The sequence below is a fragment of the Coregonus clupeaformis genome, unplaced genomic scaffold, assembly GCF_020615455.1.
Source record: "Coregonus clupeaformis isolate EN_2021a unplaced genomic scaffold, ASM2061545v1 scaf0111, whole genome shotgun sequence".
Lineage (NCBI taxonomy): Eukaryota > Metazoa > Chordata > Actinopteri > Salmoniformes > Salmonidae > Coregonus > Coregonus clupeaformis.
In genome coordinates this window covers 275,088-284,723 of record NW_025533566.1, presented here as the reverse complement: position 1 = coordinate 284,723, position 9,636 = coordinate 275,088, and the positions used below count along the sequence as shown (strand labels likewise).

Here is a 9,636-nt window from a genome sequence, read left to right as displayed (position 1 = left end):
ATTGAGAACATTTATCATATAGTTTCTTATCTACTGAAATATTGAATTTGCCAATGTGGTGTATGTCGCCCAATTATCAAATCTTTGTATCATTAGTAGCCTATGTTTCAGTAGAGTGTGACAGGATAGTAGTGCCTTTTGGTCCCAAAACCCTTAGAGAAAGCTGAAATATATTTTAGTGACTATGATTTTGGGGTTAAACTAGTCCACATGATGCAATAGTTGCTATCTGCCACTGAGGGGGCCATGTACACACAAACAGAAACAGGAAGAGAGTTACAGACAGTGAAGTCTATTAACATTAGGAAGTAGAGTCATTCTGGCTGGTACCATCGTCATTGACACACATTTGTGCTCAGGTATCATATAATATACCAGGCAGACTGAAACCTTCACATGGCTCTTCATCTCTCCCTCCTCCTCCTCCTCCTCCTCCTCTTCCTCATCCTCTACAGAGTATCAGCAGGTATGTGTAACATGTTTCTATAAAGGGCTGAAGTCCAGTGGGTCAATTCACTGTAAACACGGTGTAATAAATCTCAATCATTAACAAGCTGTTTTATAGTGTATAAGCAATGGGATTTTTATTCTGCAGTGCAGATTCTGTTGAATTCCAACCTAAATGTGTTTTGTGTTGATGTGTTCACAGTGAGGTATGTGTCTGTGCAGGCCGGAGGCTCCATCACCATCCCATGTCACTATGATCAGTATTACATAAATCATGTGAAATACTGGTGTAAAGGGTATGATTGGAATAGTTGCTCCTCTCTAGTACGCAGTGACCATCCTAAGAGCAGTGGTAATGCCTCAATCTCTGATGACATCAACCAGAGAGTCTTCACTGTGACCATGACTGATCTGGAGCCAGAGGACTCTAAGACTTACAGGTGTGTTGTGGAGATCAATGGAGGATCAGATATCAGGATACAACGGTTCTACCTATCTGTCACTCCAGGTAAGATCCCTGCAACTCTTACAATTCAGTAAAGTAGAATAGGTAGTTCTCAGTAATGATGAGACAATCAGAAATAGCCTGCTTCCACAAACTAAATGACTGGTGTTCTCATTTCATTTCCTGGTAACTGGTTCCTTGTCTGGTAACTGGTATCACCATTATTGTTCAAGTTGACCTGAAGAATGCTTTATGTTCTATATATGTAGATTGTGGTGTAAACTTTGTTTAAACTCCGCAGTGGTCGGTTATAATATATTTTTTTAAATAATATTAATGATAAAATACTTACTAGAAATAAAGTTATGCTGCTGAGTTCTTTCTTTGGTGTCTGTACCTCTGTGTTCAGGTACTCCAGGACTCTATGTGGACCAACAGGATGTGACTGCAGTTGAAGGAGGGAGTGTCACTGTCCGTTGTTACTATAGTAACTCTGAAGATATGAAGTGGTGCAGGATGGGTGGTGATTGTGTGTCGTATTCTGGGATTTTACATGGAACATCAGTGACATTAAAGCGGACTAGTGATGCCAACAACAGAAAAGTCTTAACAGTGACTATGAGTGGACTGAAGATGGAGAACACTGACTGGTATTGGTGTGAAGTGGGAGAACTAGAGATGCCTGTTCACATCACTGTCAGTCAACATACTGCAACACAAATCATCACTGCTATCAGTAAGTACATTCTGTTTGGGTCACAAAAATAGTTTAATATCCATATTTACTTCACATCAAAATTATGTAATTTTCTTACATTAGTATCACAATGAAAATATGTATTTATTCCATGATTTACTTCTTGACATAGATGATATTCAGTGAAAATCTGCTACTGTTTTCATAATCCTTGACAGCAGATTCACTTTGTTTCATCGTCTGAAACAAATTGGAATATTGACTATGAATGTGATGTTGCTATACAACCTGACTTCCTGGTATACCAGTAATTTCATTAATGGCATTGTTGTTTTACCTCACAGCAACCCAAGCTGAGGGGAACATGGAGGAAGTCCACCGGAGGTTATTATCACTCATTCAGCTGTATTATCCCACATATTATGGCAATTGTTTGATAATATGAACACAAAGAAACATTACAATTCCATCATACACTACAACAGTTAAAGCTAACCAAACTCCCTTCCTAAATGCATATAGAGACAGTTAGCACTTCCTCTTTTTTGGAACATTTCTTTGGAGAAGTAGCAGCAAAGGACAAGTTGCACACTTTAAAAAAACAACGTTATTTGTATAGTAATAATCTCAATAATAATAATGTAAACTTCCACACATGTGAATAGCTAAATAATTGTTCCATTTATCACAACAGTGTAAACAACAAGTTATTACTTTTTCACAAATGATACATTTATAATGATCTATTTTAATTGTGTTTTTGATTCAAGTTCTTCTATGTAATCCATCAGGTCCATAGATGTGAAAGTCCTACTGATTCCTTGGGTTATGTTGGTGGTGGTGACAGCTGGTATCCTAGTCACATGGAAGATGTGGACAAAGCATAGTAAGTAGTCATTTTATCTGAATATAAAAAAAGGAGAATAGTTAAGAAAAATACCAAATGTGTTGACATTGTGAACAACAGTATATTGCTTGCCTGTTATTGATCTTGAATGGCAAAAAGTATTTGGAGGAATTGTCTATAAAAATCTATTCAGAGGTATTATTGTACTATAACAAACTCAGAAGTAATTGACATCTCCCTCTCTTTATTCCAGAGGACAATAAGGCCAAGGACCAGACAACTAACAACTCAGTGGTAGGATACACTTATTTTATTTATACTATTATTTTCAACCATCTGCTTTTCTGTTCATGATTTGGGATCATCTACCATTTGACTCTAGTGTTACCTCTTCAGTTGGTTATCAATGAGTTGACATAAAAGGTCCCATATTCTGAACCCAGGTTTTATAACACTCAAGGCGTTGACAAATGATGTTTAAAAGACAGAGAACAGGAAGTTGTCAGTTCACTAAATATACCTCTGACTGCATCCTATCATGGAAACAAACTGTGGTTTTAGTTGGTAAATAGACAAGTCCTGTATCTCTTTGCTATTTATTTATTTTGCAGTCTGCTGACCCTGAGCAGGACATTATATACAGCACAGTGAGCCACACCAGAGAAACAGCACAGCAGGTACAAACTGAATAAACCTGGTTTTGGTCTGTGGAGATCTTGGACTAGTACCAATCACTCCATCTCTGCATGGAGCTAAGGTTCTCTCTCTCTTTCTCTCTCCTCTATCTCTGCAGTGTGAGTTTGAGTTCTCACTCTCTCTCTCTCTCACTCTCCCTCTCTCTCTCTCTCTCTCTCTCTCTCTCTCTCTCTCTCTCTCTCTCTCTCTCTCTCTCTCTCTCTCTCTCTCTCTCTCTCTCTCTCTCTCTCTCTCTCTCTCACTCTATCTCTCTCCCTCTCTCCCTCTCTCTCCCTCTCTCTCTCTCTCTCTCTCTCTCTCTCTCTTTCTCTCTCTCTCTCCCTCTCTCTCTCCCTCTCTCTCTCTATCTCTCTCCTCTCTCTCTCTCCCTTTCTCCCCCTCTCTCTCTCACTCTCTCTCTCTCTCCCTCTCTCTCTCCCCTCTCTCTCTCTCTCTCTCTCTCTCTCTCTCTCTCTCTCTCTCTCTCTCTCTCTCTCTCTCTCTCTCTCTCTCTCTCTCTCTCTTTCTCTCTCTCTCTCTCTCTCTCTTTCTCGCTCTCTCTCTCTCTCACTCTCTATCTCCCTCTCTCTCTCTCACGCTCTCTCTCTCCCTCTCTCTCTCCCTCTCTCTCTCTCTCTCTCTCTCTCTCTCTCTCTCTCTCTCTCTCTCTCTCTCTCTCTCTCTCTCTCTCTCTCTCTCTCTCTCCTCTCTCTCTCTCTCTCTCTCTCTCTCTCTCTCTCTCTCTCTCTCTCTCTCTCTCTCTCTCTCTCTCTCTCTTTCTATCCTCTATTTCTGCAGTGTGAGCTGGGGTTCTCTCTCTCTATCCTCAATCCGTGCAGTGTTGAGCTGAGTATCTGAAGTTCCTATACTCTGTCTTCCTATGCATGTAGCCATATGTTTACCTTCTGTCCTGTCCATTTCTAAGAGCCCAAACCCAGACAGCCACCATGACGTGATGTACAGCACTGTGATGCCTGATCAGTTCAAGACATAACAGAAGGTCAACATATGGCTACATGCATCTTGGGTCTTAGACAACATTATGGCTGTTACTCATATAACGTCATAGCCTTGGCAAATTTGCATCTGTTTTAGAAAACAATTGTATTTACAGTATAATCTTCTGTCTGGGAACAAGCAATAGATAAATGTACACTATAACAATATAACAATACGTTTTTGTTATCTGGGTCTCTCTCTACCAGCAGGCCCCATTTCCTGAAGATGATGATGATGTCACATACAGCACTGTCATCCCCCAGCACAAGGCCCAACTAAAAGTACAGGCCAAGGTAAAGCTGCTCTGCTGATTAGCCACAGCTAGTATTATGTTATCAGAAACAACAGTAGGTGATTTTTTCCTCAGTGTTAATATAGTCATGGTTATGTCACCATTATACCTGTAGCGTAGAATCCCGTATTATCGGCATATTCAACAGCGTTTAAGAAATATATTACCTTCAACAGTGTTATCTTGTGATCAAGCCTTCAATGTTTTGTGATTATTGGTGTCGTAAAAATGTTAGCTAACGGTTTAGCAATTAGCAAGTTTGACATTTCATTTGAAAATATTACTGTTATCTGCTTTTGATAAGCGGTTTAGCAAAAAATACGTCCCGTATTATCTGTATCTGGCCCCCAGTTATTGGGCACCTTACTATTTTGTTCAATTACAAGATATATCCGTTTAATTTTGTTGAAAAAAGAGACACCAACCACGTACCCGAAGTGTTTACTAGATAGTTGACTAGTTGGCTAGTCTTCAGGTAAAAAATAATAATTTGCCTGTCAACTTTTCATTGCGTAGCCCGGTGCGCCCTCTTGTGGACTCTTAAAAAATGGTTCTTCACCAACATATTCAGTGTTGTAACCAAATGAAATATGAGTATTAATAATTTACATCAAATACACTTTAATTTCAGTTATGTGCATTAACATAAAACAATGAAAACACTGTTGGAGTTTGTGTTGCAGAGGTGCACTTGGAAAGTAAAGGAAGAAATACACAAGATGGGTTCAATAAATATATATATTATATTTTAGACATTTATTTTTTTGAACAAATAAATAATTTCATATGAACACAAACAAAACAAACAATTAAATCTCGACCTCCATCCCTATATTGTCACAAAAATCACAATAAAAATCCAGCTCCACCGCTACCTCTTGATCCCACTGCACACACCTGCAGTGGAACCAGTGCTGGCAAAAGTCACAGCACACCCATGGCACCTCGGATCTACACTCTTGAGAGGAGCTTGCAGGCGGATCACGCTCCCCGCAGCGAGCACAGCAGGTGGTGTCTTCTTTTATAAAAAATTAAATAATAATACAAATTGATTAATATGGTTTTGCAAAATGTAGAAGTTCTTCAACAACAATAGTAATTGATACAACTGAGAGAGCGAGAAAAACAGATTATGAAGTACCTGAGAGTGGTGCCATGGGTGGTGTGACAGATGTGACCGGTGTAGCTTTTCTCTTCCTTTTCTGTGCTGCAGTTTGAGAAAAAGTAGTGTTAGACAGAGCATGTTGCATGAAAACCCTTTTCAACTTTTTTTACATCAATACCTCTGGAGGAAGCTGCAGAGGTTTTGGAGGGAGGCGGAGATGACTTGAGGGCTGGTGCTATTTACTGTAGATATATAAAGATATATATATATATATTTTTTACATTGCTGTTTTATAAAACAGATAACAAACAGTCATTTTTTCGTAATTTAACATGTGTTTACCTGTGGAGGTGGTGGTATTCAAATTGCAGGGGGCAGGGACACCAGACGAGGCTGCTATGGTGGTGTGACCAGGGGAGACGGAGGAGGCAGTTGGTCCAGAGGAGGCTGTGTTGGTGGTGACAGACATGGGGGGTGGTGTGCATTGGGGTGGTGGTGGACAAAACCGCCGACGATGGCTTGGAGGAGCTGGTGTTTGTAATGGTGGGGTTGAGGGGCCGACGATGGTGTGGCCGGGAGAGTAGGCATGTGGCCTTCTTCTGCAGCTGGGGACTCCGGCGGCTCCTACAGGTGTTGCACACTGGGAGGCACTGGCAGTGGTGATGCAGCTGTCAGGAGTGGTTCCAGCAGGGGGTCCAGCAGAGGCGATGGCGTCAATGGTCTCATCCATGGCAGCCCTCTCCTGTGCCCTCTGTGTTCTGAGGGCTGCCCGACGCTCTTTCTCCTCTGTCCCGGCCCTCTCCTTCTCACCCCCTCTCCTGCCACTGGCGCGTGTATTCCTCCCCGGTGAGGCATGTGGCGACCACAGGGAGTCTTCTGTATCGGTCCAGCCGATACTTCAGGACAGTAAGGATGTGCCCCAGGTCCTTCGCTATCAGCCCCCCCTCTTTTAGGGGGTGCTCTTCTAGAGGGGCAGGGGCTGAGGGTCCTCCTGTGGTCGCTGGGGAGGAGGTGCTGATGGATGGCACATTGCTGCTGGTTCCAGTAGAGGCGGTGTTGGGACCCGGTAGGGTCCGAGACGGCATTAAACGGGACCCTTCAATGGCTGAAGGGTCAAAAGGGAAGAGGCCACACTTCTTAAACCCTTCCACCACATAGCGCATGTCCTTGCATCGCTGGTACGGGTAGCGGAATACTCTGGCAAATTCTGATTTGTTTACCATGTAGGAGTGGTCAAAATGGCTAAGGTCTCCAGCTACCTTGGAGAACTCAGCCTTTAAAGGGCCAAAGTATGCCACGTCCAGCGGCTGCAGGACATGGGTGCAGTGTGGTGGAAGACAAAGAAGTATAACCCCTTCCCTTAGTGCCACCGCGAGCACTTCCGGGTCCATGTGGCTCTTGTGCCCATCAAAGAGGAGAAGGAGAGGGCGCTCTTTCACTGCACACCACTTCCTGAACAGGTCCCCGTCAATGTAGCCACTGCTTGACCGTCCATACAAGGCTTGGGGGGGGCCTCCCAGTGTGTAGTGGCCACCGGGGAAACACTTGGGGTAGATGATAAACGGGGGGATGTCCTCCCCAGTTGCGTTGAAGCAGGCCAGCACTGTGATGTGCTCCTTGGTCCCCTGAGCCTGCTGGTACACGTGTTTTGCGCCCCGGGGAGCCAGCACTTTGTGCCTGCTCTGGTCGCTACGAAACCCAGACTCATCGCAGTTATAGATTTGTCTGGGTTTCTCCCTCAACCCACTCTCCTCCAAGTGCTTCTCATAAGAAGTGAAGAAGGTGTCCATCGTCGGACGTGTGGCACACTCAGCTCTCCCCCTATCCAGGGTGTCCGGCCTCCTCATGCTTAGGTTCTTGTGCCTCCTCCTGAACATTTCCCACCACCTCTTCCCCAGTGGTGGGATTGTTTCCCCTGGGTGCCGAAACCTACAATAGAATAGAATATATAATTGTCCATCCAGGATGAAAATGTTTGTTTTGGCATCACCATACACATCCACATTTACATCACACACATTGATAACAGTCAGTCCAGCATTCTACATACATAAACACATAGAACACCAAATACCTGCGTATTTTGTCGGTGTATTTCATCAGCCTCTGTCTGGTGAAGGGGAACCCATGGCTGGCGCAGTAGATACAGTACTGCACCAGAGACTTTTCATCCTCTGGTGCAAGCAATGTGGGTGGTCCACTGCGACAACCATGGGTCACCCGGCCGCTCAGCCTGTCCGCCAGGGTCTGCCGAGGTACACCATGCACCTTGGTAGATAAGAAAATAAAACTGTTACTAGCAGATAAAATTCACATACACGTGGTAATCTCCTAAAAACAAAAGATGCCTAACCTTGGCAGCCTGGCGGATAGCCATCCCTGCCCCGCAGTCCTCCATGGCATGGAACATGTCCACCTCACTCCACTGCTTCCTCTTGACTTTCTCCATGCTGTGGTGGTAAATACATGTAGCTAAATAACTTGGCATACCATACACATTTTAGAAAGATAACTCAATCTGAATATGTATAAACATTTACATTTCAAAGCTAAGGCATTGAAAGGTGATGAAAGTTTTCACAATAACTGAAAGTGTACCCACGTTTTTTGTTTGATGTTATCTGTAATGAAAATTAGTGTCCCAATTAGTGTAATATTGATGCATACATTGTACCATTTAACTAAATACTGCCTCTATGTAGCTGTTGTAAGATGAAACATAGCCAACAGTGATAGGTGTCGAAAAGTTCATGGTTCAAAGTTCCAAATACATTTTTGCAGATTGTGCAAAACGCCTCCGTCAGAGGACTCCAATTTTGACAACATGCAGAGCTTGACAACTCCAAAGCTTGACAACATGCAGCTGTTTTCGTGATATGTATTATCTAACACTGAACATTTCTTTCCTTTTTGCTTACTTAGCAGTTCTATCAACATTTAGCAACTAAGATAGCAACATTAGAAAATCCGTTAGCTATATTTCAGAGGTAAAAAGTTGGATATTAAATTAGGTGTGGTCTGTCGCGCAGTCGAATTTTACAATATGCAGTGTGTTCCACAAAATGTGTACATATAACTTTTTTGAAAACTCTCAAAACCTAACTTAACTTACATAAATTGCACTGAAAATCGGTGGTCAGCTAGCTAAAAGGGTGTCGTTAGTCACAAAACTTACCGTTATTTTTCAGTCCATTTAAATGTTGAGCTCGAGGTGATTCAGTCCTTCAACCGCTAGAGAGTGTCCGAGGTCAGGGGGTGTCTGATGTTTGGGGAAAATTAGCTAGCTAATATATCACCTTTATGTCACATATCACAATTATAACTGTCTACACTTTAATTTCACTGAGAAGTCTGTTTCAAACTGTACTCTCCATTGTGAAAAAATGTCCCTGTTCACCTCTCTACCTGTTCCTCCTCTGTAGGCAGCAGAACCAGATGATAATGTGTTCTACAGCTCACTAGCTCTACAGGTGACCACACAGGTCAGTGTTGGTGTCTCCTCTGTCTGTTGTACCAGATGATGCTGATTTCTCAACAAAGATACAGACACCACCACATTGCTATGTGTAGTAAACGTCACTCTTTAACCACGCACATCTTTCTTAGTCTTTTTAGTTTGCTGCACTTAATCCTGTATCACCACTTTCTGAGAAACTGACCTTATTGTTATCATTGTCTATCCATGAGATGGCAGTGTTGTGATTGTGACTGAATGTTTCACTTCCTCTCCAGTAGAGGGCAGCTGCAGCACAGCAGTGACTGACTGAGTGACCTTGGTGGAGTCCTTATCCTGGAAGGACAGCCCACTCCCCTCTCCTGGGTCTCAACATCTATCTGCCTCCAATATGCTTCTGTCATACCTCTTAACCCACCCCAGAAAGACCCCTCTATCCTTTTGTGTCCATAAACTACTGAAGACAGTCTGCTGTGTTTGTTTTCATTGTCACCACATACACTATCTGTTATAGTAGTTATGTCACCCACCTTTTACCCTTGTCACTTGTTTTTTACATGTTCATCTTATTCATCTTATGTATCTAGTCAAATGTCCAACACCAGTAACTAATCATGATCAAGAGTGTAAATTAAATGTACAAGCTGTGTAACAAAATAAATATGATTATGATGC

General features: G+C 42.6%; 1 protein-coding gene across 3 annotated transcripts; it reads left to right on the top strand.

Annotated features, from left to right (window-relative positions):
- The first annotated feature begins 341 nt into the window (after positions 1-341).
- Positions 342-9,430, top strand: LOC123483434 (polymeric immunoglobulin receptor-like). Of its 3 annotated transcripts, none has more exons than XM_045213413.1 (10): positions 342-466; positions 773-955; positions 1,302-1,628; positions 1,934-1,973; positions 2,381-2,475; positions 2,690-2,730; positions 3,048-3,113; positions 4,317-4,403; positions 8,930-8,989; positions 9,243-9,430. In XM_045213413.1, the coding sequence occupies exons 1-10, from the start codon at positions 397-399 to the stop codon at positions 9,264-9,266; spliced, it is 993 nt and encodes a 330-aa protein (XP_045069348.1). In that variant the 5' UTR covers positions 342-396; the 3' UTR covers positions 9,267-9,430. The 3 variants fall into 3 exon arrangements, with proteins under 3 accessions (XP_045069348.1, XP_045069349.1, XP_045069350.1); XM_045213414.1 differs by having other exon boundaries at positions 9,240-9,430; XM_045213415.1 differs by lacking the exons at positions 4,317-4,403; positions 8,930-8,989; positions 9,243-9,430 and adding an exon at positions 3,910-4,310.
- The last annotated feature ends 206 nt before the right edge of the window (positions 9,431-9,636 follow it).